The sequence below is a fragment of the Cervus elaphus genome, chromosome 24, assembly GCF_910594005.1.
Source record: "Cervus elaphus chromosome 24, mCerEla1.1, whole genome shotgun sequence".
In the NCBI taxonomy this organism is placed as follows: Eukaryota; Metazoa; Chordata; class Mammalia; order Artiodactyla; family Cervidae; genus Cervus; species Cervus elaphus.
The window spans coordinates 24,436,505-24,464,434 of NC_057838.1; the positions used below are offsets into that span (position 1 = coordinate 24,436,505).

General features: G+C 54.2%; 1 protein-coding gene across 8 annotated transcripts in view; it reads right to left on the bottom strand.

Moving 5' to 3' along the window:
• Nucleotides 1-7,451: 7,451 nt before the first annotated feature.
• The window catches only part of SCN5A (sodium voltage-gated channel alpha subunit 5), a 101,247-nt gene continuing 80,768 nt past the window's right edge, over nt 7,452-27,930 (bottom strand). For all 8 annotated transcript variants that reach the window (XM_043885572.1, XM_043885569.1, XM_043885565.1 and 5 more), the window contains 8 exons: nt 27,683-27,856; nt 23,798-23,920; nt 21,694-21,975; nt 18,941-18,994; nt 18,195-18,332; nt 17,441-17,545; nt 15,607-15,877; nt 7,452-10,981 (listed from right to left, as the gene is read on the bottom strand). In XM_043885572.1, the coding sequence (XP_043741507.1) occupies nt 9,741-10,981; nt 15,607-15,877; nt 17,441-17,545; nt 18,195-18,332; nt 18,941-18,994; nt 21,694-21,975; nt 23,798-23,920; nt 27,683-27,856 (2,388 nt within the window). In that variant the 3' untranslated portion in view covers nt 7,452-9,740. The remainder of the gene's footprint in view (nt 10,982-15,606; nt 15,878-17,440; nt 17,546-18,194; nt 18,333-18,940; nt 18,995-21,693; nt 21,976-23,797; nt 23,921-27,682; nt 27,857-27,930) is intronic.

Consider the following 27,930-nt stretch of genomic DNA (forward strand, 5'->3'; position numbering starts at 1 on the left):
TGCCCTGGGCAGCGAGGCCCAGCCTGCTCAGGGTGCGGGGAGCAGACCTCCCTCCATCCTTCCTGGCAAAGCGCCCAGGAGGACGGCCGCCCCTGCCAAGCTGCTCCTACAGTGACCTCGTCCCCTCACCCCGTCTCCTGCAGTCCGCGTGCCCACCAGCTTACAGTCATCCCCACCCCCCACCCCCCAGCTCTGACTTTGGGGCCACTGTTCCAAAGGGGCCTCCTTCTTTCCTCCACGGCCTCAGGCAGTGATCATCACCAGCAGGCCAAGGCCAGAAACCCTTCACGGCCGAGTGGTGGGCCGGGGGTCAGGGAGGAGGAGAACCGGAGCTTGGAGCTCTCGGGATGGGGAAGGGAAAGGCCAACTGTCTGGGCTAGGGGCTGCAGGGACCCTCTGGGAAGGGCGGTCTTTGTCCCCCACACCTAAGGCACTCAACTCAGAGCTTCCTTCTGCTTTCTCAGAGGCTCGCCGGTGTGTTCAGAGCTGGAGATTGTTTTGATTCTCAGGCTGCAGCCCACTGCATCGGGCAGCCGGTCTGTGTGCATTCGGGCATGAGTGTGGGCATCCTCTGCTCCCGTCCCTGGGTTCCCTTCTCAGCCTCTGCACGGCTTGAGTCTTCAGAGCCCACGGTCTAAGGGAGCCTGCCGTCACATCCCAGCTCTGCCATTGTACCTGCTCTGGGCCTCAGTTTCCCCATCTCCAAAAGAAGAAGACAACATGGATGATAGTAGCGCATACATTGTAAGACTCTTGCAAGTATCAAATGAGTTACTACATGTAAAGTATTTGGACAGGGCCTGGCACACAGCATGCACCATGGAGTTTTGGCCATTATTATCATTTGTGTAAATTTTACTTTAACTTCACTTACATCCTTTATGCAGAGTCACCAGTTATTTATGTTTTGCTCATTTATTTTATAATTCTCTCTACATATATGTGTCTATAATATACTGTACATGTAGTATATATATGTATATATAGTGTATGTATTTAATATATTTTATACAGTATATGTATATACTACACATACAATATATTATGTATATAATATACTATAAATAGTGTATATTTATACTGTATATATTCTATATATACAGTATATATTCTATATTGTAATATACTATGCACAGTATACACATTTCTTCCTCTGAATCACTTGAGAGTAAGTTGAAGACATGATGCCTTTTTACTCCTAAATACTTGAGAGTATATTGATGAGGACAAGGATATTCTTTTGTAAAACCACAACACAGTTAACAAAATCAGAAAATGTGTTATCTAATCCTTAGGCTATATTCAAATTTCATTCGTGGTCTCAATCCTGTCTTCTATTTGTTTATTTTTTTTCCTTTTTCAGAATCACCTGTTGCATTTAGCTGTCATGTCCCTTTGATTTCCTTTAATCTGGAAGCGTTCCTCAGCTTTTCCTTGTATTACTTGAACTTGACATTGCTGAAGGGTTTAGGCCAGTTATTCTGTAGAACGATGCTGCTCAAATCCAGTCTGCTGTTTCCTCATGATTACTTTCAGGTTGTGCATTTTTGGTAAGATTACCACATAGGTTATGATGTGTCTCTCTGATATCACATGAGGAGGCATGCAATGTACATTTTCTCATTTGTTAGAAATGTTGTCTTCCATCACCTGGTTTAGGAGGTGAGCACCAAATTCCCCCTCCCCACTGTTAAATTAAGAAAGCTATAAAAAGCAATTGTGGGAGGATACTTTGAGACTATGTTGCTCATCAAACTTTTACCTTAATTTTCATCCATTGATGATTTGTCACTCCTCTCCTCCTTCTAAACTTATGAACTGGCCCATTCAAACTGCCTCCTGTGTGTTTTGATGTGTATCTATCAGCCTAAGTACTCTCTTACTTTCCAGGATGGTCCAGGGCTCATCTTGTATTTTTTCTCTGCTCTAACAATGAACCAGCCGTTTCACCAAGGAATCCTATTTCCTTTGAACGGAGAATGGTATTTATAATCTTTTTAAAAAATATTTGTTTGTGTAGTTGTGCTGGGTCTTAGTTGCAGCATGCAAACTCTTAGTTGTGGCATGTGGGACCTAGCTCCCTGACCAGAGATCAAACCCAGGCCCCCTGCGCTGGGAGTTCGGTGTCTTAGCCTCTGGACCACCAGGGAAGTCCCCAGAATAGTATTTAGGAAGCAAGACTCAGGTGCTATGTGTGCTCATTGATACCACTGTATTATTGTTCCTCGTTGAGCATTTTATCATTTGTTCATTTGGATGCGGTGGTGGGAGCAACACCAAAGAAACGGCAGCTTGGAGATGGGAGGGGCAAGGTGGGCTGGATAGAGTCCCTCCCCTCTCTAGCTGTCTGAGTCCTCCCCACCTTCTCTCCCTCTTCATCATGACCTCATGTTCCCTTTCTTGGTCAGAATTCCTCTGGAGATTCCAGCTGTGGGAACCTCTGAAACCATCTCCCCAGCTACGTGTGTGATACCAGAGGCAGACAACTATGCGACCTTTGTGTGTGAACAGTCAAAGGCAAAGATAATTTACGAGAAAGTTTTTGCTTAGAACAATCTGGTGACAGGGTGATTGGGGAAGACACATTTGGAAGATTTCCACCTGGAAACGTTCCTTTTTCCTGCACGGAAAGCACACAGCCTGTGCTGAGGTTAGGGCTGGGGTGCTGTTGGAGCCTCCGCAAGGCTCGGGGGACCAGCAGGAATGGTTACACGCCTAGCACAGCCCACTTGCCATGTCCACAGGGAGCAGGTACAGGCTTCAAAAGAAAGTACCCGGAGTCCAGTGAAGGCCACTTGGCTGGCTTTGTTAGTTATGCAAGCGTTGGATGAGTGGGTATTCCCGGTCCCTCACTTGAAGTTAGTTAACTGTTTCAAGACAAGATCCAAGGCTTCCTCTCTCTGAAATCCGAGGTATGCAAAGCTGGCTTCTGGAGGAACTGTGTCAGTTCCCAGAAGGACCCAGTATCCACCTGCTGCTTCCTGAGATGGGGAGGGAAGGAAGTTGTAGTGGAATGGAGTGGCCACAGTAAAGGCCCTGGGCCAGGGGCTTCTGAAATGAGATGATTGGGGAAACAGAAGTCAGTGGTGGTGGCAGGGCTCCCCTGTGTTTCTTGGGGGGAAGGCTGGCTTCAGTGTGGAGTGAGGCCACTTTTGGGAGGCGCTGAACTGGGCTTGTGCTCTTGACTGGAGACTATGATTATTTATCCACAGAAATGTCCCCTAGAGAAGAGTCAAAGTGGGGCTCACCCATTCAGCTCCCCATGTCTTTGAGGACTGGTGCTGCCTTCTGGGGAGAAGGCAATGGCACCCCACTCCAGTACTCTTGCCTGGAAAATCCCATGGATGGGGGAGCCTGGTAGGCTGCAGTCCATGGGGTCGCTAAGAGTCAGACACGACTGAGCAACTTCACTTTCACTTTTCACTTTCATGCATTGGAGAAGGAAATGGCAGCCCACTCCAGTATTCTTGCCTGGAAAATCCCAGGGACAGAGGAACTGGTGGGCTACAGTCCATGGGGTTGCAAAGAGTTGGACATGACTTAGTGACTAAACAACAACTGCCTTTCGGGAGCCTGGACCCTGCAAGGTATCCAAGTGTCCTCAACAGTGAAATGGCAGCGCTGTCAGACCTCAGCCCCTATTTCGTTTTGTAAACAACTCAAGCAGAGAGTGAAGATCCCTCTGCTGCTGCTGCTAAGTCACGTCAGTTCTGTCCGATTCTGTGCGACCCCATAGACGGTAGCCCACCAGGCTCCTCCGTCCCTGGGATTCTCCAGGCAAGAACACTGGAGTGGGTTGCCATTTCCTTCTCCAATGCATGAAAGGAAAAGTGAAAGGGAAGTCGCTCAGTCATGTCCGACTCTTCGCGACCCCGTGGCCTGCAGCCTACCAGGCTCCTCCATCCATGGGATTTTCTAGGCAAGAGTACTGGAGTGGGGTGCCATTGCCTTCTCCGAAGATCCCTCAAAAAAAAAAAAAAAAGAGGAACTGGATATGTCATGTAAATTCTTGACTAGTTGATAGAAAACATTGTCTGTTCTCTGGGTGGGCTGGGGGCCACTGGGGTTCTGTGTGAAGCAGCAGCCTGAGCCAATAGCATGACTTTTAATAGACCCCACTGGCTGCTGTGTTGAGAATGGGCTGGGCCCAGGACCAAGCAGGAGGCCTTCGGGAGATTCCAGGCGAGAGGCAGTGTGGCTCAGACCAGCAATGGTGGCCGTGGAGGTGTTGAGAAGTGGTCAGACTTGGGATGTATTCTGAAGGCAGAGCCAACAGGATTTCCTGCGGGATTGGATGTGGGGTGTGAGAGAGACAGAGAGAGGAGGCGGGGAGGACGCCAGCTGGAACTGAGTAGCGGATCTCCAGCCGGACACCCCCGTGGAGGCTGTTGACTGGTTTCGCCTGTCCCTCGGGGGCCTGTGGCTGAAGTCAGGACAGAGACCGGCGGTGGGCGGGTAGGGGGGTGGGGAGGAGAGGGGAGGGGAGGGGCTCAGCCTGCTCCAGGCTCTGGGGCTCAGGGCTGCACATACTGGTTATTCCATTACCCTTCATTTATTGGCCTTATTGGCTTTTGTCATTTCCTCGTTGTCTCCTGTCTGGAGGGAAGGCTATAAATGTGATGGATTGATACAGGATACAGGAGGCCCAATTATCTCCATCGAGCTGGCCTCTCCTCTTGGTCAAGCCCTCCCTGCCCTCTGTCCTTGCAGAACCTCCCTTGGCCCCACACGCAGAAGCAGCCTGGCCCCTGGCTGTCCAGGAAGTGCAGCCCGAGAGGGTGAGTGGCAGACAGATGGTCCCCAGGAGACACGGCTCCAAGAGCAAATCCTGGAGGCAGGCTCAGCCCACGGCGGCCAGACACAGAGGACGGCGGGGCAGGAGGACGGGATGGACCGCCGCCGCTCGGCCCACATCCGGGGAAGGGGGCTCTGTTGCGACTTGCATGCCTCTCTGGAACCCGAGCTGGCTCATGCTGCCATGGAGGCTGGGGTGATGGGCCTTTTCTCTCCGGCAGCAGGTGCCTGGCAGCTGACCGTGGATGCCAGCCCCGTGAGCTGGCATGGGAGGAAGTACTTGGGAGAGCGGTGATTGTACGTGCTGGGTTTGGGCTGGCCCAGCCCCCTCCTCTGCCATTTACGCTGACTTGGGACACCCCCAGGAGAGAGGTGCCTCGGGTGGGGGCCTCTTGGGGTCCCCCCCAGACAGAGGGTGGCAGCTGCCAGGCTTTGAGTGTCATTTCTAAACCAAGGCCCTTGTCCCCCACCCCTGCTCTGTCTGCCTCCCCATCCCAAGGATCGTGGTCCATGGTGGTTGGGACAGGAAGCCTGAGGTTCAGTCTTAGGATTTCAGGCATCTCCCTGTGGGCACACCTGCCCCCTCCTCCACACGGACACTGGCTACTGTGTCTTAAGGCTACCCTGTGTGTGAATCTGCCCATGCCCTCCATGTAGGTGACCTCCTTCCAGAAGAATAAGGAATGGAAGGTAGAAATGTGGCTGAGAAGCGGGGCCAAGGGTCGCATAGGACAGAAAGGCGGGAAGGGTTCAAATGGAGGAGAGGGTCCAGGCGAACCTTGTGGGTACTGAAGAGCTGTGTTGGTGGGGTGTCTCTTGTTTTAACGTCCCTGGGCTCCTGTCTGTGCCAGGCACGGGCCGGGCTGGAGAGGGTGGTAGGAAGTGCTGGCTTGGCCTTCCCCAGCCCTTAGGGAGCCCACACACACAGGACAGAGCGCTGAAGGGTGTCCAGTCCCGTGGCACCCCCAGCCCAGGAGAGGTGGCCTTTGGCGTCTCCTGGCTCTCGGCCGCTGCCCGCTCCATCTCCACCTGGAGGACTGAGTGCCTGGCTGTCTCCCTGCCCCTCCCAGCCTCCGGGCACCGAGTCCCGTGGCCATCAGGGCTGAGGCGGAAGAGCGGCCGGCACGGGGCAGGGAGCTGCCAGGGCCGCGGCCCCAGGCTGAGAGCTGACGTCTGTCCAGGAGCATCTCTGTCCCTGCCAAGGGCTGAGATCCCGGGCCGCATGCCTTCCCTCTGACACAGGAGCCGGCGTCTGTCCCTCGTGGAGCCTGGACCCCTGCCTCGCCTCAGGGCGGCCGGGTGACAGCTGCAGTGGTGCATGACCGCAAGGCCCCCTCTTGCCTCCCTCTGGATCAGCCTGCCACCTCCCAGGCCAGTGTCTTCTGTGGGAGGGGTAGGTGATTTACAGTGTTGCGTTAGGTTATTGTTAGTTGCAGGTGTAGAGCAAAGTGATTCAGTTTATACTTGTGCATACCTCCATTCTTGGTCAGATCCTTCGCTCATATAGGCTAATACAGAGTATTGGGTAAAGTTCCCTGTGCTCTATGGCAGGTCCCTGTGGATCATCTATTTTATATACAGTAGTGTGCTGTGCTGAGTCACTCAGTCGTGTCTGAGTCTTTGCGACCCCATGGACTGTAGCCCACCAGCTCCTCTGTCCATGGGGATTCTCCAGGCAAGAATACTGGAGTGGGTTGCCATGCCCTCCTCCAGGGGAATCTTCCCAACCCGGGGATCAAACCCGGGTTCCCCACGTTGCAGGTGGATTCTTTACCATCTGAGCGACCAGGGAAGCCCAGTAGTGTGTCTAGGTTAATCCTCGATTCTTAATTTATCCTTCCCCACCCCCACCTTTCCCCTTTGGTGACCGTAAGTTTGTTTTCCAAGTGAGGACTGGGCCCCCCTGGGGCTGAGAAAACTCAGGTGGACCAGTGACAGGGATCTGAGTCCAGCTCTGGGATCTGGGTGCAGGGTTGTGGGCCAGCTGCTCTGGTGGTGGCTGTGGAGCGCGGGGCTGCCAGGACCGGGCGGCGGGCCAGTGTGGGTGGGGCAGAGGCAGCAGGCGGAGAGGGCCTGTGTGAGCCGCCACCTCAGGGCTACTGGGGGAGCCCAGGGGCTTGGCAGGAAGAGGCTGAACGGACCCACGGGTACCCATGGGCAAAGAAGGGGTCACGGGGCACCCGGAAGAGTGCATCCCCAGGGCTGGGAGACCACCGGGAGAAGGCCCCGCAAGCCTGAAGATGCCCGCATGGTGCCTGTCCAGCCACCCCATCTCTGGCTGTCATGGGACTGGACATGCTCAGAAGGAAGCTAAGGTGGTATTTACAACGCAGGGTGGCTGAAGGCTGCTGTTTCACCAAGAATTGAGTGGAAAAGCCCCAGGGCTGGCCTGGTTTTCATCTGGGGTCAAGGAAGTTTATCTCCACTGAATAAAGTTGAAGGGGACAGGGAGAGGCAAAAACAAAGGCTGGTTGTGATGACATTGGGGGTCATGTCTCTTTACACACCAACTTTACAGGTATCTGTCCCCCGCCTGAAATATATGTGTGTACGTGCAACTGAATCACTTTTCTGTACACCAGAAACTAACACAATATTATCAATTTGTAAATCAACTATACTTAAAAAAAAAAAAAATGGACCGAGTCCAGACCAGGTCATGTAAGCCATTTATTGGTTTGTTTTAAAAATATGCATCTTATTTATGCACGAAGTTTGGTGAGAAGTGCTTGGGTGGTTCAGACAACGGCTGGCGCTTGGTGCTTCTCCCTCCCTCCTGTGTCCTCCCCTCCTGCTCCCACTCTGCTGGTCACTATGCAGTTCTGGAAAAAAGCAATGAGAGACACGTACAAGCTAAGGAGTCGGTCTAGCTCGGCCCCGCCCTCGGCCACACGGGCTGCAGTCAGTGGCCGGCCCGGCAGCCGCCTCAGGCTCCCGGGCTGTCCCCACACACACAACCCCAGCCTCCTTCCAGTCAGCCGGGCCTGCAGCCCGGCCGGCCTCCCTGCCCATGCAGGGTGCCAGGCGTCGCGGAGGGCACACACCTCTCCCAGCCTTGAGAGCACAGCACAGAGAGCTACAAAAATAAGATTTCCACTCAGAGAAGTGGTGCTGGGACAGTTAAAACCATGTCCCACGCCAGACTTCAAGGGAACATGAGAGAAGAGAAATCACTGGGGACGGGGCAGGGGGGCGGCTGGGGCTGCCACCAAGCGAACTCGAGTGACGGGAAGGAACGGTAATACTTGACTCGCCGCTGGCGGTTCCCCCTCAGCTCCCCACAGCCGGCCCCCCGACGGCTCGGCGAGGTAGGTTAGGACAGCCAGCTTCTGGCTTCCGGGGCTGCCCCGAGAGGCGGCCTGTGAGGTGGCCGCCGGGTGGAGGGCGGCTTTGCTGGAGAGTGGACTTGGGCAGCCGAGCCCCTGCCTGCACAGCCTCCACCAGCCACCACTGTCACTCTCAGGGTGACAGTTCTCTACATTGAAAGATTTGCATATGCTCAGTAGGATTGTCAGCAGCTGAAGAGGCCCTGTGGCGGGGAGGGGGCGTGGGGCGAGGGGGGAGGGGGTGGGGGGTGGGGAGGGTGGTGGTAATCGGACTAGAAAAAGTATTTTTCCCTGAAAAGGCCTGCTCACAAGACCCGTGGGCAGCCTGGACCCTGCCCCAGGAGGTCCCGAGTGCGCTGCCACCGGGACTCCGGGCTGAACGGGCGGGGAGGGGGGCGCTGGTCCAGGGTCACTCGACTCCCCTTCCCAGGAGACCTGGGGTCCATTCCCCTCCTGAGCGTCCTGCAGCCCCTTCCGTGCACGCGGCCTGGGTAGCCCTCCCCACTCCTGTGCTGCCGCAGCTGGAGAGAAGCTGGGGTCCACACGGGCACCCCCTCAGCCCTGGGCAGAGGCAGAAAGGTCTGGAGACAGAGCCTGGGTGATAACAGCGGATTCCATTCTCCACGCGGGCTGGAGGGCACCGTGCTGGGGGCTGTGGAGTGGGTTCTTCACCCCAACCCCACGGGCTCAGCCTTCTCTTGCTGGGGCAGGGCCAGCCAGGCTGGGCAGCACGGACAAGCTGGGTGGCAGGACGTATGTGCCTCCCTCAGGCCCTTCCCTTAATGTTAATACTCTAACAGAGGCCAAGCTCTACAGGGAAGAAAGGCAACGTCAGTGCCGAGGACAAGCCCTGGGAGCCGGGCCGCTCTCTTCTGGAAGCTTGTTGTATTTATAGGCCTGACTCCAGGGTGGCCTGCATAAACATACAGGGGAAATGGGGCAATGAGTGAGCCCTGGCTGACAAGAATCCCACCTGGGGGGTGCCGCTCGCCTTGGGGAGTCCAGGCCACATGTGGCTTGTGTCTGGCCTCGGTGAGTGTGAGTGCGCGCGCACATCTGTATGGGAAGGGGTTCAGCCCTCCTGGAACCTCAGCCCAAGCGGCGGGGGACCCCCTTTCTGCCCGCCCCTAGGCAGTGAAGGCCCGTGGGACCCACACGGGATCTCACTTTTGCATTGACAGCAGGGCCCCAGCAACTCCACAGACACTCTTGTTCCGAGTTAGGAAGAGGCAGTGTGAATCGCTGCCGATCCATCCATGAAAAAAAAAAAAAGTTAGTTCTTTGCTCAGGTAAAAAAATATCAAATATAATAAATGTATGAAAGCCCATTCACAACATAGTCTTGGTTTCGCGTTTTGTCTCAGCAGCTGGGACGGAGGTGGTGGTCAGAGCCCCAGGGCGCTGCCGGACCAGACCCGGCCCCCAGGACTGGTAACCCCAGACGGACAGCTCGGCCAAGTGCTCCCAGCCATCGGCGCGGTGCACAGGACTGCCTGGTCGGTCCACAGGGCGAGGCTCCTCTCTCACTCCCGAAGCCCAAAGCAAAGGTCGGACGGCCCAGCGGCTGCCCTTGGGTTTGCCACGATGCTCTGCGCAGGCGCCCCCCTCCCTGGGCTGCGCTCACACGACTGACTCGCGGTCCCTGTCGGGGGTTGGGGGGAAGTCGGCGAGATCCTCGCTAGGGCTGTAGTCAGACGCCCGCACCTGGGGGTTGTCGCTGGTGGCCCTGGTGACGCTGTCGTAGGAGGGCGGGAAGGACGTGGAGGAGACGGAGGAGCTGCCGGGCGGGCCGGGGCGGCGGGAGAAGTTCTCATTCATCATGTAGGCGATGAGGCCCTCCTGCTCCGGGGCGTCCTCGTCCGAGAGGCCGCTGCTGCCCGCCTGCCGGCGGTAGAGGAAGGAGGCCTGCTTGACCGAGCGCTGCAGCAGGTGCCGGCGGAAGGCCCGCTGGATGATCGTGGCCGACACCTCCTCGTGCTTCCGCCGCAGCGTGGTGGTGATGGGCTCGTAGGAGATCTTGGACGGGTTGGCCGCCATGAACTTCTCCTCCATCTGGATCTTCAGGGCGTCCATCTCCCCAGATTCGCCCAGGACCCTCTTGGTGAAGGCAAAGAGGATGTCCATGCAGTGGATGCGGTCCCCGCTCACCATGGGCAGGTCCATATTGATGAGGCTTATCTGGTTGGGCTTGGGGATCCGGAGCGGCTCCGACAGGGCGTCAGCGAAGTCGGACAGGGCTGAATACTCGATGAACTGGGTGGCCTCCGGGTCGAACTTCTCCCAGATCTCGTAGAACATGTCAAAGTCGTCCTCACTCAGGGGCTCCGTGCTCTCCTCCGTGGCCACGCTGAAGTTCTCCAGGATGATGGCGATGTACATGTTGACCACGATGAGGAAGGAGATGATGATGTAGGTGGTGAAGAAGAGGATGCCCACTGCGGGGCTCCCGCAGTTGCCCCGGGAGCCGTTGCTGTTGGGCAGGTTGGGGTCGCAGTAGGGGGGCCCCGTGTTGAGGATGGGGCTGAGGAGCCCGTCCCAGCCCGCCGACGTGGTGATCTGGAAGAGGCACAGCATGCTGTTGGCGAAGGTCTGGAAGTTGAACATGTCGTCGATGCCGGCCTCCCACTTGACGTAGGCGAAGTTGGCCATGCCGAAGATGGAGTAGATGAACATGACGAGGAAGAGCAGCAGCCCGATGTTGAAGAGGGCGGGCAGGGACATCATGAGGGCGAAGAGCAGCGTGCGGATGCCCTTGGCCCCGCGGATCAGCCTGAGGATGCGGCCGATGCGGGCCAGGCGGATGACGCGGAAGAGCGTCGGGGAGAAGAAGTACTTCTGGATGATGTCTGAGAGCACAGTGCCTGCGGGAAACAGCGGAGACTGTGGCTACCGATGGCATCACTGTCCTCCCTCCAGCCCAGCTTCTCTGGGAGGGGTCTCTGCACAGCAAGGAGCCTGGGAGTGGAGGCCTGGGTCACCTGGGGCCTGGAAGGACCCTGCCTTCACCCACCTGAGTCTCCGTTTCTGCATTTATGGTCCAGAAAAGGACCCACAGTTCCTGCATCCTTTGCAAAGTGTCTTCTCAGCCCTCAGCTCCTCAGTCTCCTGAGCCTACCTGCACAGTACAGCCATACTAGGCCCATTATCCAGATTGCGGTTCGGGGGCCTCAGCGGACTTGCTCAGCATCCCTGATGCCTAGCTTGGACCAGAACTCTAGAACTTTTAGCTCCTTGATGCTCAGAGTGTGGTCTGAGGACCAACAGCCTTGGGATTTCCTGGGCACTCATCAGAAATGCAGAATCTCAGCTCCGCCCCAGACCCCCTGTGTTTTAACAAGTCCAGGTGGTTCGTGTGCACACTGAAATACAAGAGGCACTGGCCAGGCCGTTGGCGCACTCCTCACACCTCACCTGTCACAACTCAGCCTCTCTGAGGTGCTTCCTGTGACCTTCCCACCCCTGCTAGCTGCAAGGCCTGCCTACCCCGACTCTACTGACTACGCTGGGTTTGAAGTTTCAAGGAGCATGGATGTAAGTTATAGAAGAAAGAATGGAATATACTTGCCTCCTATTGGCCCAAGTTAACTTTCCAGACTTCTCATATATTAGGTTGGTGCAAAAGAAATTGTGGTTTTTGTATTGTTGAAATTTGCCATTTGATATTGGAATACATTTTAAATAAATGTGGCTAGGTTCTACATCATTTTAATGTGCATTTCTTGCTTTTTTTTTTTTTTGCTAATGACTTATTACCTGCTGTTTATTTTATGTTTATTTTAGACTATGGAGATGATGTTAGACAAAAAACATGTTTGAGCGATTTTCTTTTTTGAGTTCAAAATGGGTTGTAAAACAGCACAGATAACTTGCAACATCAACAATACATTTGGCTCAGGAGCTGCTAACAAATGTACAGTGCAGTGGTGGTTCAAGAAGTTTTGCAAAGGACATGATAGCCTTGAAGATGAGGAGCACAGTGGCTGGCTATTGGAAGTTGACAACGACCAATTGAGAGGATCATTGAAGCTGATCCTCACATGAGAAGCTGCCAAAACTCAATGCTGACCAGTCTACAGTCTTTCAACATTGAAGCAAATTGGAAAGGTGAAACAGCTCGATAAGTGGGTGCCTCTTAAGTTGACCTCAAATAAAAAAAATCATCCTTTTGAAATGTCATTTTCTCTTATTCTATGCAACAACAATGAACCATTTCTTAATCAGATTGTGGTGTGCGACGAAAACTGGATTATATATCACAACCAGTGATGACCAGCTCAGTGGCTGGACCAAGAAGAAACTCCAAAGCACTCTTCAAAGCCAAATTTATACCAAAAAAGGTCATGGTCACTGTTTGGAGGTCTGCTGCCCATCTGATCTACTACAGCTTTTGGAATCTCTGCAAAACCATTACATGTGAGAAGTATGCTCAGCAAATCAATGAGATGCACTGAAAAATGCAACACCTACAGCCAGCATTGGTCAACAGAAAGGGCCCAGTTCTTCTCCATGACAGTGCTCAACCACACACTGAACAACCAACACTTCAAAAGTTGAACGATTTGGGCTGCGAAGTTTTGCCTCATCCGCCATATTCACCTGACCTCTCACCAACCCACTATCACTTCTTCAAGCATCTCGACAACTTTTTGCAGGGAAAACGCTTCCACAACCAGCAGGAGGCAGAAAATGCTTTCCAAGAGTTCGTTGAATCCCAAGGCATGGATTTTTGTGCAACAGGAATAAACACTCATTTCTCATTGGCAAAAATGTGTTGATTGTAATGGCTCCTATTTTGATGAATAAAGATGTACTCAAGCCTAGTTATAATGGTTTAGAATTCACAGTCCAAAACCGCAATTACTTTTGTACCAACCTAATAATAATGTCACTCACTAACATGTGTCAAGTGTTCGCTGTCAATAAAGCACTGGGCTGAGCAATTCACACATCCATTTACCCCTTCCAGTTACCCTAGGAGGTAAGCTGATACTATCATCCTCATTTTCCAGAAGCGGAAACTGAGAGGTGAGGTAACTTATCCAAGTTGCCACCTAGTCGGTGAGAAGTGGGGATTTGACTCAGACACTCTGGCTCCAAGTTGAGCTGTTAACCATGCCTCTCTGGTACACAAGCTCTGGGACCAGTAGTTCCTGAATATAGTCTACACTTCCTGGAATCTTTGAGACTGTCCCTCAGGGCTCCGTTCCAGCTCCTGACACCTGCTTTAGAGAAAAGCTCCTCTCTAGTCCCACCAGGCATGGTCTCACCCTCATCCCCGCCTGAGACCTCCTGGAGAATTTCCTGACCGCACTCCTAGCTTCTAAGCATCTGCACATCACTATAGCCACAGCAACCCCTCTCTTGGCCCCTGCCTTTCCCTCTGAGTCACTGAAGAGTCTATACATGGCAGAAAGATGAAAGCCAGTTATCCCACAGCAGAGGTCTGTGGGGGCAGGGTCCAGATTGGGCTCTGAACACAAGTGACAAAAGAAAGTATTGATACATTGGACTTAAAACCTCTGTGCTTCAAGAGGTGACAACCATGAAAGTGAAAAGACAACCTACAGAATGGGAGAAAATATCTGCAAATTGTGTATCTGATAAGGGACTGCCCTCCGGAATATATAAAGAATTCTTACAACTCAATAAAAACACAAATAAGTCAATTAAAAAATCGAGCAAAGGATTGGAACAGACATTCCTCCAAGATACTTCTCCTGTTATATACCAAGATATACCAAGGAAAATGACCAATAAACACGTGAAGAGATGGTCATCATCATTAGTCATCAGGGAAATGCAAACCAAAACCTCAATGAGATGTCACTCCATACCAATTAGCAAGGCTGTAATTAAAAAATACAGACAGGAACAAGTGTTGGTGAGGATATGGAGTAACTGGAACCCTCCTACATTGAATTTGGGATTGTAACGTGGTGCAGTCACTTTGGAAAATAGTTTGGCAGTCCCTCAAAATTTTAGATTAGTGGCTGCCAGGGGGTGCCTGGCTGTGACTCTGAAAGTTGCTCAGTCATGTCCAGCTCTTTCTGACTCCATGGACTGTATAGTTCTGACCATGGACTGTATAGACTGACTCCATGGAATTCTCCAGGCCAGAATACTGGAGTGGGTAGCCTTTCCCTTCTCCAGGGGATCTTCCCAACCCAGGGATCGAACCCAGGTCTCCTGCATTGTGGGTGGATTCTTTACCAGCTGAGCCACAAGGGAAGTCCAAGAATACTGGAGTTGGTAGCCTATCCCTTCTCCAGTGGATCTACCTGACCCAGGAATCAAACCAGGGTCTCCTACAATGCAGGCGGATTCTTTACCAACTGAGCTGCCAGCGGGTAGGGACAGAGAAAATGGTGAGCTCAGTGGGTACAGAGTCTCTTTTGGGGGTAAAGAAAATATTCTAAAATTAGAGCATAATGATGGTTGCACAGGCATGTGACTATACTTAAAAGTACTGAATTGTACACTTGAAAGGGTGGGTGTTGTGTTATGTAAAGTATATCTTAATAAAACTGTTCTTTAAAGAAGGAAGGCTCTGAGGTCAAACAGATACGGGCGTGTGCTCTATTCTCAATGTTTCTGCCTGCCCCTGAGTTCCTCTGTTGAAATTCCCCCCCTCAAAGATGATGGTCTTGGGAGGTGGGCCATGGGAGGGGCTTAGTTTCATGAGGGTGGAGCGCGAATGAATGGGCTTAGTGCCCTTAGAGAAGCGGCTCGGGGAGCTCCCTGGCCCCTTCCAGTTTGTGAGGACACAGCAAGAAGGTGTGGGTTGTGAGCCAGGAAAAGGACCCTCAGCAGAAAACCTGATCATGCTGGTGCTTTCCTCTTGGACTTCCAGCATCCAGATCTGTGAGAAGTAGATTTCTGTTGTTTGTGAGTTACCCAGTCTGCTATTTTTGTTGTATCAGCCTGAGTAGACTGTGTGGGATTCCTATCTCTGCTTCTCCCTAGTTGAATGATTTCCCTGCCTTGGTGCTGACTTTATATGGTGAATTGCATGAGGCAAGTGATGTCTGAAGAAGCCTGGCACACACCAGGGTGGCCAGGTGGCGATTCTCAACTCCAGAATGTCCATCTCCAGGGTTAACTTCTACTTTAGAGGCCCATCGGCCTCCCAACTCTGGAGACTCTTCCTTGGGCTTGAAGGTTTTCCCTTGGGAAGGCGGGGAACCCCCAAAGGCCCATTCCCTTTCTAGACTCACCCTTGAAGCTCTCCAAACAGAGAGCTGTGTTCTAGGGCCTCAGGGAGGGTGGGACCAGGAGGGGCTGTTGGCTCCTCTGCCAAGCTGGCCCCTTGGCCTGAGTGGCCTTCCCAGATGTGTGTGTGTGATTGTGGGGTGGGGGTAGGAAGGACTGTAGGGAGCAAAGAATGCAGGAAGCTGGCGTACTTGGCACTGAGTACACATCAGGGGCTGGAGGGAGCGAGACGCCTGGCCTGGGAGGCCTTCTCTGCCCAGCTGCCGTGCATACCCACCCACGATGGAGAGGATGACGACCACGAAGTCGAAGATGTTCCAGCTGTTGGTGAAGTAATAGTGGCGCAGGGCAACCATCTTGAAGATGCACTCGCCTGTGAAGATGCCTACGAACAGCAGGTTGATCTTGGCCAAGATGTTGACCTTCTCAGGGCTCTGGTCGTCTGTCTCCACCATCATGGTCACCATGTTTAAGCAGATGAGAAACATGATGGTGACGTCGAAGGCCTGCTTGGTCACAATGTCGAATATGAAGCCCTGGTACTTGTTCTGAAAGGAAGGCCAAAGGACGCGCTCAGCAGGGGCCTCAGACAGGCTAGCAGGCCTCCTTCGCTGCCTCTCAGCCCGGACCACCCACCCTCCTACTCCACCCTCTGGGGCAGGGGCGTCCAATGCCCGCAGACTGTCATGGGGAGAGGAAAAAGGCATGAGGCTGGCCAGCCTGGTTCCCTGCTGAAAACTCCCTGGGCTTCCAGGCCCAGCCCCGGGCTCCTTGTCCCAGATGCCATCTCTCATGGCGCTTCAGGAAAGGACTTCTCTTACCCCAAGTTTCCTCAGCCCATTGTTCATCAAGCTTCTCTTTTTGTTCCCACTGTCTGAAGGCTCAAGGTCAGATCTAAAGTTCAGCTCTAGAAACTGTCTCAGCCGTCAGGTTAACAAAATTTCTTCATTCTTTCTATGGAATTTGTTTTATTTATTCCATTGACTATATATATATGTGTCTTGAATTGTAAGACTATTTTGGGGAAACTGTTAGTCACTCAATCATGTCTGACTCTTTGCAACCTCATGAACTGTAGCCCGCCAGGCTCCTCTGTCCATTGGATTCTCCAGGCAGGACTACTGGAGTGGGTTGCCATGCTCTTCTCTGGGGGATATTCCCAACCCAGGGGTTGAACCCTGGTCTCCCGCATTGCAGGCAGATTCTTTACCATCTGATCCACCAGGGGAGCCCCATTTTGGGGAAGAGAGATGATTATAAATAATTGAAAACACACACACACTTCTAACCTAGACCAGAGCATGGAGAACAGGAAAGAGTCAGATGACATGGATGAACTGGATGCAAAAACGGGTTGCCACTTACAAGCTAATGATTTAGGTACCATCACCTGCATAACCTGGGCTTCCCTGGTGGTTCAGTGGTAAAGAATCTGCCTGCAATGCAGGAGACCTGGGTTTGATCCCTGGGTCAGATCCCTGGGTCAGGAAGATCCCCTGGAGGAGGAAATGGCAACCCACTCCAGTATTCTTGCCTGGAGAATCCCATGGACAGAGGAGCCTGGTGGGCTACAGTCTGTGGGGTCACAAAGAGTTGGACATGACTGAGTGAATAACACTTTCACCTGAGTAACCTAAGTATTGCCCCCATCCTGCTCTAGCACACACACACACATACACACACATGGGTGTGTGTTGGCCTGATTTGGCCAAGGGAGTCAGCCTAGCAGAGAACCCAGCACCACCCACCCCCAGGCCCCGGCCACCTGGGGACTCTACAGGTCAGGACTCTACAGGAGTTACAAGGATGAGGTTACACAGGGGCTGCCCAGCCCTCCCCGGGGAAAGCCTGCAGCGCTGTAGGGGAGGAGGGGCCTCACTCAGAAGTTCCTGGGCTCCCACAGCTGTCTCATGCCTTCCCCTCTACCTCCATGAGACTGAGGCCCCTGTGCATGACTGGAGGTCCCTCCTTCCCTGGACAGGCCAAGGGCCCCAGGTTGCACCAAAAGACTGTGAAGAGGCCCCAGTAGTTGGTCTTGTGGTGTGGGGGCTTCCCAGCGCCCACTTTGGGCAGATCTTCCCCACTCCCACCAAATTGAGAGCCTGACTCACCAGGGGCCGTGGGATGGGCTTCTGGGGCTTCTTGGAGCCCAACTTCTTCATGGCATTGTAGTACTTCTTCTGCTCCTCTGTCATGAAGATGTCCTGGCCCCCTAAGTGCAGAGAGACAGGCACCAGCCTTGTTTGGGGGTTCTCGGGGATCTAGCCTCCTTGGTGAGGGTGCCAGGGTGGCCCGCCTCCTCACTTCCTCTCCTGGGGGAAAAAGGTATGCCTTATCCTACATCAGAGATTCCCCCTCAACCACCATCCCAGACCTGCTTCTCCAGGGTCCCTTTCCCCATTCACCTTGAGCTCTCTCTGACTTTGGGACTTGCAAATGCAGCCCTGACCTCCATCCTCTCTCCTGCCCAGCTCAGCCATCCTGGAAGTTCCCTCTGCCCACTTGGCTTGCCCGCCACCCAATCGTACCTTCTAGGATGGAACTCTGGGAAGACCCAGGCCTCTGTGCAGTGGCTCCCCACCCCCACCCCCATGATCCCTGATCATGGGCCAGGTGAATAGTCCCAACTCTCACCCCAGCTTCTCTCAGGAGCCTCATCTCTCAGACTAGGGCAGGCGTGGGGCCCCTTGTCACACACTTACAGGCCTAAGCAGGTCACATCATGGATACACCCCTCTCGCACCCCATCCCAGTGGGAGCTTAGTCCCCAACAGGAAGGAAGAATGGGGCCAGGAGCCAGCGAGGCCGCCAGGTGCCTGGCACCCAGCCCTGCCCTGCAGCCCGCGGAGACCATGCTCGACGTATCTTTTTCTTCTGTTGGTTGAAGTTGTCAATGATGACACCGATGAACAGGTTCAGGGTGAAGAAAGACCCAAAGATGATGAAGACGACAAAATAGATATACATGTAGAGGTTGTATTCCCACTGGGGCTGCTCCTCGTACTAGAAGGGAGAAAGCAGACAGGAGGTCAGGCAGGCAGGAACAGGGGGTGGGCTGGCTGGGTGTGTCAGAGGAGCATCACCACACGGGGTGTGGGTCTGCGTGTGTGTGAGGGGCGGGTGGGGATGGAGTTGAGGAGGGTGGGTGGTGGCAGGTGAGGGCAGCGAGGGCAGGCACACTGGACTCGGCACTGGCCCTGCCCCTGGGCCACTGTCAGGTGTGAGTATATGGGGGCATCTCTCAGCCTTCAGCTGTCCGTGTGATATGGTGGCTGGTGTATGTATGTGGGGCAGGGACAGGACCACAGAGAAACTTGATTTGTGTCTCTGATGCTCCCTCCCCATCCTCTGGGGGTAGGAGTTTGGTTCAGCTAAATTACAATGAATGCAATTCACAAGATATCTGAGAATCTGGGGAGTCCCCGGGAGACTGTACAACCATGTCCCAGGGGCAGCCAAGGGCATTCCAGAGAGGCTTGACTCTGGGCTGACACAAGAGACCTGGCCCTTATGGGCTGCAGACCCTGTTTCCGTGGTGGCTAAGCAGCTGGGAACCTTGGGTGCTTGGAACCTTGACTGATTCAAGGAGAAAGACCAGCGTGACAACCTACCCCCCTGGAGTCTACAGCTGCATACATGATGTCCATCCAGCCTTTAAATGTTGCCTGGAAGGAAGAGACAAGAGTAAGGAAATAATTTAATTCTGCCTCTATGGAGCTACTTCAGGCTCCTATCTGGACAGATGGGACCAGGAAGTAACCTCCCACCAGAAGCAGGCAGCCTGCTCCACCCTTTCAGTGGTATCCAAATGGCTGGGCAGTTGGGGAAAGGCCTTCTTGTTCAGGGCTGAGGGGGAGGGGAAGCCAGCCAAGCAGACAATCCAGGAAGGTCATTTAGTGGGGGAATAAGCATTTTGATGTTGGCCAAGAGACTACCCTTCAGATCTGCATTCATTTCAGATTCTAAAATGACACAGAGGCCTACAGGGGGTGTCGGGAACAGAGAGGGGGCACTAGGGTTCTCTGCTCTGGCAAGGTGGGCCCAAGTGCTGACCTGGCCCTCTCTGTCATAAGCCTTGGGGCTTCCGCTCTACAGCGTTCCAAGGACGTCCCTCAGGCATCCTAACGTTCCCTCATATGTAAGGGGGTCCTTTTGCTAGTGGTGTGTTGGCAAATGACTAACAGCAAGTGGCTTTCCAGAAGGAAAAATAAAAGCCCTGATGGGGCTTCCTGGTGGCTCAGTGGTGAAGAATTTGCCTGCCAATGCAGGAGACACGGGTCCAATCCCTGACCCAGGAAGATCCCATATACTGAGAAGCAACTAAGCCCGTTTGCCACAGCTATTGAACCTGTGCTCTAGAGCCCAGGAGCGACAGCTACGGAAGCCCTTGAACCCTAGAGGCTGTGCTCCGCAACAAGAGAAGCCAATGAGAAGCCCACGCACGGTAACTAGAGAGTAGCTTCCGCTTGCTGCAACTAGAGAAAAACCCGTGCAGCAATGAAGACCCAGCACAGCCAAAAATAAATAACATAAAATTATACGTTAAAAAAAAGCCCTGACTGTTGTGTTTGCCAACTTCTCTGTGTAAACATTCCCATCATGGCCAACCTCGAGTTGCCAAAGTGTCGTTACTGAACTCAGTGCTGGGAAGAGATGCACAGGACCACAGCCTTGTAGTGTTCCCATGGTATGACTATAATAGGTGTGAGTAACCTCAAGAGCATAGATGATAATAAGCGGTAATGGTAAGTTTTTATTTTGTTTCAATATCGTTGAGTTAATTACAAGTTTATAAATCTAATTTTTAATAATAGCTGACAAAATATCGGAAAATATAACAACCGGCTCTTGCGAGTCCACACTCGCTGGTTCTGGCATGCCAGGAAAGAGGAGGCTGAACAGGACAGGGTCCTGGCGCCGGTTGCATGGACGGCCCCAGACGGGGCTGCTAGGATGATTCGGAACTGAGGGACATGCTTGCTGGTGAGACTGACTACCTAGCGGATCTCATTTGTGTGCTTGGCATAATCCTATCATGTCCTGAGCATCTTTTCAGGGTGTAAGCTGGTCTACACAGATTTCCCACATCTGAGAGTTTTTATGAGTCAGGGATGGTGGATGGGGAAACCAAGGCAGCCGCAGAGAAGGCAGCTGCTTCAGCTTCCTGTGCCATGGGGCCTCACCCGCACAGAGAGGCCTGGAGATGCGGTGGGACCTGCTGGGGACCACCCAAGGTTACGAGATGCCCATGACCGAATTCCTTCTAGCCACTGTGCGGTTGTGTCTGCAACGGCAGGCAGCTCTCAGACTACAACAGGGGGCTTTCCTTCCAAGTGCTGACATTCAGAAGGGAAGGCTCTCTGGGTTGGGCTCTAGTCCTGTTCCCCATGAAGTATTTCGGGGACTCTGGAGAAAGCTACTCCTGGGATTTAAGAGGTGGGTGGGGGTGCTTCCCTGGTGGCTCAGCAGTAGAGAACCCACCTGTCAATGCAGAAAATGTGCAGGAGGCTAAGATTTGATCCCTGGGTCAGGAAGATCCCCTGATGAAGGAAATGGCAACCTACTCCAGTAATCTCGCCTAGGAAATCCCATGGACAGAGGGACCTGGTGGGCTACAGTCCGTGGGGTCACAAAGAGTTGGACACAACTGAGCAACTAAACAACAAAAACAACAGTGGAGGTGTGAGGGGATGTGCCGAGTTTCCTTCTGCTCAGCACTAGAGACAGGTGTCTGGGCTTCGCATTGGGACTGCAAGAAGAAAAAGCTGCAGCTTTATGTGTTACAGTTCTGCTTGCATTTCTGCTGTCAATGCTATTTGCATGCTGTGCGTTATAGTCACTGAAGCCATCGTCCTCACAAATCAATAGAAACTTCGGTAGGGCCGTGAGTGTTTGAACATCTTGCACATTAGAGATGAAAGTAAATATATTCTTTTAAACAATGCAGCAGGAATCACTGCCTTGTATAACAGAGGGGTGGCCAGAGTCACAATTTTGCTAGCGATTCAGTCCCTGGGTGTCTATGGTCATTCATTTGCAACCTGTGCTATCGCGCTGCCAAACAGACAGTGGAGGAGCCAACCTGACTGCTGGCTGGACAGCTGGGGAAAATGCCGCAGCCCTGGAGTCCCACGCCATGTTTGGGAAGTGTAGCATCTTCCTTAGAAAGGAACATCTGGCACCTTCCCAAACAGACAAGAAGTCTCTGGAGAATCCTGACCCTCCTTTGGGCGACACAACCCTATTGTGAGGATCCAGAGCGGCCCCGCTGTCCCCCTCCTGCCCACAGCATAGGGGAAGGTGCCTGTTTCTGGACAACAGTGGGAGGAAGGCAGTCCCCCCACCCGCCCACCATGGGACTCACCACCTGCAGAAGGGCCAGGTACCCGGCCCCCACGTTGTCAAAGTTGACTTTCACCTTGGTCCAGTACAATTCGCCAGTCACGTTGAAAGACTCACAGTCGCTCTTGTTGTTCACGATGGTATAGTTCAAGGGCATGTCTCCCTCAGTTTGGTTGATGCATCTCCCAAACTTCCCCGCGAAGAGGTTCACGCCCATGATGCTGAAGATGAGCCAGAAGATGAGGCAGACGAGAAGGACGTTCATGATGGATGGGATGGCGCCCACCAGGGCGTTGACCACAACCTCAAGTGGGCAGAGAACAGACTCAGTTTCTGGGGGTGCTCAGAATGCACACTCTTTGTAAGACGCCCCCCCCCCCAAACCTACTAAACCCCCTGGGTATAGGTCCCTGTGGGGGTAGGGGTGGGGAACATTTCCTGTCACCAAGGAAGGACAGCCCATGGCTGGAAGCTCTGGTGGGCAGTGAGAGAGAACACACATGCCTTCTGCTCTGCATCCCATAGTCTGACACAGCTCAGAGCCTCTGGTCTTATCCTTCATAGCCCTGCCTGGAATCCATGACCTTCAAACTTAACTTTCAGCACGGTCTCTGCTAGATAGTACACCAGAAATCTGATGGGGAAGAAAGGGTCTCTGGAGACACATTCTCTGAGTTTCTGGTTTATTTTGGGGCTGCTGCTCCCGAGATGGATGGGTATTCTCCCGTAAAGTGTGCCTGGGGGATCTCCGGCTGGTACGTGTGGAGGGTGCTGTGATGGGATCAGGGCTGGCAGGGCGGTCTGTGCGCACTTTCTGCCTCTGCCCTCTCCAGAGAGCGGCCCTCTGACCCCATGGAGCCATGGCCCCATGCTCTCTTCATTTAAACTCACAGCACCCAGGAGAGGCATCCTTGGCAAAAAGAACTGGGGACTTCACTCCAGGGAGAGACCTAGTCCCCAGCTGTCTGTGAGCCAGGGATATGTTTGCCACACAGCTCTGGAAGCAGAGCTGGCGTGGGGCTGTGTGGTGGGTATGCTGCCAGGACGCGTAATGCTGACACGTGCAAAAAAGTGGCGGGGGGGGGGGGTGTCCCTGGCCCAGCATGCGATGAACATGGGAACAGGGTGGGAAACCAACTCTCGCATTTGCCTTTGGCTGGCTCTGTGGCCAATAGCCACAGCAGAGGCGTTCCTGGTAACTAGTGTCTCCCCTGTGTCTCCGTGCCCCATGAACCAAGGGTTTTTTCTCTCATTGGACATTTAACTTAGGTTAATGGGAGCATTTAACTTAGGTTATTCACTTGTGAATGGCTTCCCCCCAGAAATAAGCTGTTTGTTTGTCCATGGATTGGGGATGTGGGCCAAGTTCACAACCATCAAAGGAATGGGACTGCACAGTGGTGTCTTCCGGGTCAGTGAGAGACACACGGAGGTGTCTGCTAAAGTCAGGACAGAACCGTGCACATTCCGTAAAAACAATAAAAAACAAAGAACATTCTCACACAAACATATAGGCTTGTTTTCTTGCTATATATCACAGGTAATGTTTTTTCTTGGTGGGCTTTTAAATTTTCCTTAAATGTGCACATTCTTCGGTAAAATCTAGTTACTGGAAAAAAGGCAGAGCTCTCTGCACTTAGAAAATAGTGCCAAAGAGTTTAGTAAGCAAACCGAACTGCTCTCTGATGGCAGGACTACAACTGGCGCCTTCCTTGCTTGCTTTATCCTCAGTAGCCCTGCCCTACTGCCCGTCCTAGACAGAGGGGCGGCAGGCTGTGTCTGTCAGGAGGCGGGGCACACACAGACACGAGGCCCCGCGGGAGAGCAGGAACCGAAGGGGCTGGTGAGGCTGGGCTGCAGCTGAGACACCCGTGGTCCAGCCCTTGCGTCCTTTCCTTCGTCCAGTGCTCTCTGGCCCTTGTGCAGCCCACCAGGCTGGGGCGTCAGGCCTGGGGGGAGGTTCTTACAGCTCTCCACCTCCAGGCACCTCTAAGCCCAGCCGTACCTCCCGGAGATCTCACACATGTTTGCGGCAGGTCAGGGCCGCCTGAACAGCGAGTAAGTCTGGGGGTCCCCTTTACAGAGCCACTGCCCACTGCTCCCATGAGGAGAGTCACCCCTCTTACCCTCATGCCCTCAAATCGTGACAGGGCTCGCAGGGGTCGGAGCGCACGCAAGGTCCGCAGTGACTTGATGGGGCCCATCTCTGCAAAGCCCAGGGCGTTGGCCACCAGGCTGATCAGCGAGACCTGTGGGAGGCGGGTGGATGGGGTCACGAGGCCAGCTCGAGACCTGTGGCAGGGCTCTTGGCCCACCGAACACAGGCTGGGTGTGTCCAGGCTGCCCTGTGTCCAGGCTTTATGATTTCTGGTGGGATCGTCTTCACAGGCTGTCCTGTGCTGGGCCAGCCTTCCCCGGGCCCAAGAGGCTGGGGCCAAGGCCAGGCATGTCCCAGCTTTCAGACCTTCACCAACGGCCTGCTGTGCGCACTTCACAGACATGTCTGTGACAGCTCCACTCACCCTGGCCTCGGAATGCATCTCCCCATTCTACAGATGTGGAAACGGAGTTCCAAAGCCACCTGCTAGCGTGGAAGAGCAGGGCCACAAAGCCTGGGTGGCTTTAGGTCCCTGTGTGCTTTCCTTCAAATCAGATTATTGGGCTGGCCCCTCCCCTCCCCCAGAGTAGACTCTTTGGGGGAAGAAGGACCATCTTGAGTTGGATATGAGCAGACAGACCACCCTGGAGCATTTCCTCAAGGCTGAACCTTGCAACATTCTGTCATCTTCACAGAAGAGAGGCTCAGATGGAGCCCCTGCGAACTGCTTTCTGCTTCCTCTGCCCTGTTCCCACCGGGACATTTCTACCCCTCGGACTTTATCCTTCTAAAGCTCCACGGGCATCCAATCCCGTCTTATGTCACTGCTGGCCAGTGATCACAGGTTGGAAGTGGCCTCCTGCCTGACCATGCCGGCTATCACCATTACCGCCACCCAGGCTCTGAGGGCAGCCTGGGGTGGTGAGGGGCCATGGGGAGTGGGGAGTGGGGGGTAGGCGTGACACCCATAGCCTGCTCTCAGGCTTGGAAGCGCAGGTTGGGAGAAGGCTGGGCAGAAGAGCTTGGAGGAGCTGCCGCCTCCAAGGACTCCCAGGATGGACTTCTGTGCTGCCCTGACTCACCCCTCGAGGACGCTGGTCCCCACTCTGGAGAGGACGAGGGTCATCTCTCAGGGACCTGCTGCTAAGGCCAGGGTCCCAGGGACCAGGTCTGGCCAGGCTCCCCAGCTAGTCCCCAGCAGGCCACCCTTGTCTGTTCCTTCCCAAGCTCGCCCCGCCTTTCCACCCGATCTCAGCTGATGGCAGCTCCATCCTTCCAGCTGCCCAGGCCACAAGCCTTGGCATCATCCCTGCCTTCTCTCTGTCTCACACACCCGACATCTAACCCATTAGGATTTCCTGTTGGCTCTGCCTTCAAAATACGTCAGAAGTCCAAATATTTCTCACCGCTTCCACTGCCGCCATCCTGGCCAGGCCACCGTCTTCTCTCCCCTGGATTACTGCCACAGCCTCCCAACTTCCCTCTGCTTCCACTTCCCCTCCCCTGGACAGGGTGATCCTTTCATAACGAGTCAGATGATGTCACTCGTCTGTCCAAAGCCCTCCAACGCCTCCCATCTCATTCTAAATAAAGCCCCATGGTTCTACTCCATGCAGTCTGGCCTCAACTCCTGCACTTCCCGTCCCCTCTCCTCTGCCCCAGCCACTCTGCCCTCCTTGAGGTTCCTCAAGTGTCCCAGGCACTCTCCCACCGCAGGACCTTTGCACTGCCGCTCCAACCTCTGCTGGGAGTGCCCTGCGGACATCTGCCTGGCTAGCCCCAACTTCCTTCAAACATCGCCACAGTTGGCCTATTTTTAGCCAGCTTGTAATCTGTGCAAGTTGTAATCTGTGTCTTCCCTTCTCCCTGAGGCCTAATCCCCTTCCTTTTCCACTTCTTTTTCTCCATGTGTAAATCACCAGTGTAATATTATATAAAGTCGGCTCATGTATTATGTTTCTGGTTCCCAGTCACCTTCCTCCACACAGGCAGCGACTTTGTCTATTTCGTTCCCTGAGATCCCCAGCATCTGCTAGGGTACCTGCATATAGTAGATGCTTGACAGTTTTTAAAAACTGCATGAATTGAACATGGAAACACCGTTCTCCAGATCTTGAGGCCCGAAGTCCACTATTTCCATGGGGTGTGGGGATGGGGGCGGGGGGGCATGGCCAGAGTCAGGAAAGCTGGATTCCAGCACCACTTCCTTCTCCTTTTCCTTGGGCCAGGCCCTCCTTTGCTGCGACCCTCAGTTTTCCTCTCCACAGGCTAATTCTCCAATCTTGGGAATTTCAGGACCTGAGGCCTGGCCTCAGCTAGGTTCTCCAAAGTGGCAGGGGGTGGGAGGGGGGTGGGCTTCCCCAGACATCTTTGCAGACTCTGTCTGGCCTGCCCTGGGGGAGTCAGTCCCATGAAGCTGCAGGAACAGGTGGGTGAGGGGGCCCAGGCAGAGCGGCTAGGCTCCCAGGGCTTCCCATGGCCCCTCGGCAGGGAGGCCTCAGAGTCCTTTCCGTCATCTCAGGGAGGCTCTGAGGGCCCCAGGCTATAAGCGCACCCAGAGCCCCTCCTTGTCTGCCACCCCAGCACCCCTTATCCAGCATTAGCATCTTTTCAGCCACTTGTGGGGGCTTGGAGTCACCTGTGAGGAGGCCCAGCCGTGAGGCTCTGTGTCTGCATGCATGCTCTAGCTCAGGGGGCCACTCAAGCTTAACTTTCCACCGAGGCCTGAGCCTGGCCAGGTCCACTGGCCGTCGAGTCCCTCCCTTGGGCCTCCGGGGCTGCTGTAGGGACTGAGCACAGGCCTAAGCTAGAACTCTAGGAAGGACAGCCCCTGCAGGTGGGCAGAGCCTGACGCCAAGCCCAGAAGCCATGGGCGTCTTCTGGAAAACTCTTCCCAGCTTGCACATCCTGACCCACGTTCTGTTGTGGGAGAAGCACCACTGCCAGATGGTGAGCCCTCACTTGGGCCCTTCGCTGTGTTCCCACTGCCCTCAGGGAGCACAGATCCAAGGCTGCCCCATGCCCTGAGCCTCAATTCTGCCCCCATCACCCTCTGGTTACTCTCCACTTGACTGTACTCAGGAGCCCCACAAGACCCTGAACTCAACCTGCATGGACCCAACAAGGTTCCAGGGCCTGGGGAGGTGTGGGGAGGGGCTGCATTCCATCTGCCCACCGGGTGCCCAGAGGACATGCCAACCTCCTACCCCAGGCCCTTCTGGACACATCAGAGACTGGCATGGCCTGCCAGCTACCAGATGACCCAGGGCAGCTGGCCGGAACACCTACCCAGCCCATGTTCACGGCTTTCCTCCTTTTCACAGGTGACTCCACCCGACTCATCCTCCCCGTCGTGGTACCTTCTACCTGAGCCAGGACAATCTCCCACCTGCCGAGCACCCCTTCGCCAACCCATGCCCTCTGGCCTTCGGTTCACTCCATCTCCTATACAGACGGCCCCCTCTCGTGTGCACACATGTAGGCTCGTAACTGGCCACGTGTGTAGCGGTCCTGACGGACACTGCACAAGGTGCCGTGGTGAGGGCCGTAATACAGGCTCGTCAGCACCCTGCTTCTGGCTGTCCTGAGCGGGTGAGAACTCACTCCTGCCCCAGCTCACAGCCCTGCCAGGACTGTACGCACTGACCCCCATGGTGAGTCCAGTTTCTCCCAGGAGCAGGGCCTAGATTTCCCTGTGTCCCTGGCCGGGGGTTCTGATTGCCTCCCCTCCGTGACCGCAGACTCGGCTCTCCTGCCCCTCCACCTGCCTTGCAGCACAGCCAAGAGCCTCCACTTCAGCCTGCCGAACTCCCACCACCCTGTCCTTCCGTCCTTCCGTCCCTCAGCCTCAGCTCCTTCTCGCACTGGCTAAGGGCGCCCCCTCTCCTCTCTTCCCTTCAGGGGTCACACTTACGTCCACGATGAGGAAATCAAGCCAGCACCAGGCGTTGGTGAAGTACTTCTTGAAGCCGTAGGCCACCCACTTGAGCAGCATCTCCAGCACGAAGACGTAGGTGAACATCTTGTCGGCGTACTCTAGCAGGACCTTGATGGTCTTCCGCTCCTCCAGGTAGATATCCTCAAAGGCCTGCAGACCAGGGTGGACAAGGCAGACATGGTGTCCTGACCCAGCTGCTCCCGGCCTGCACGAGCCTTCATCCC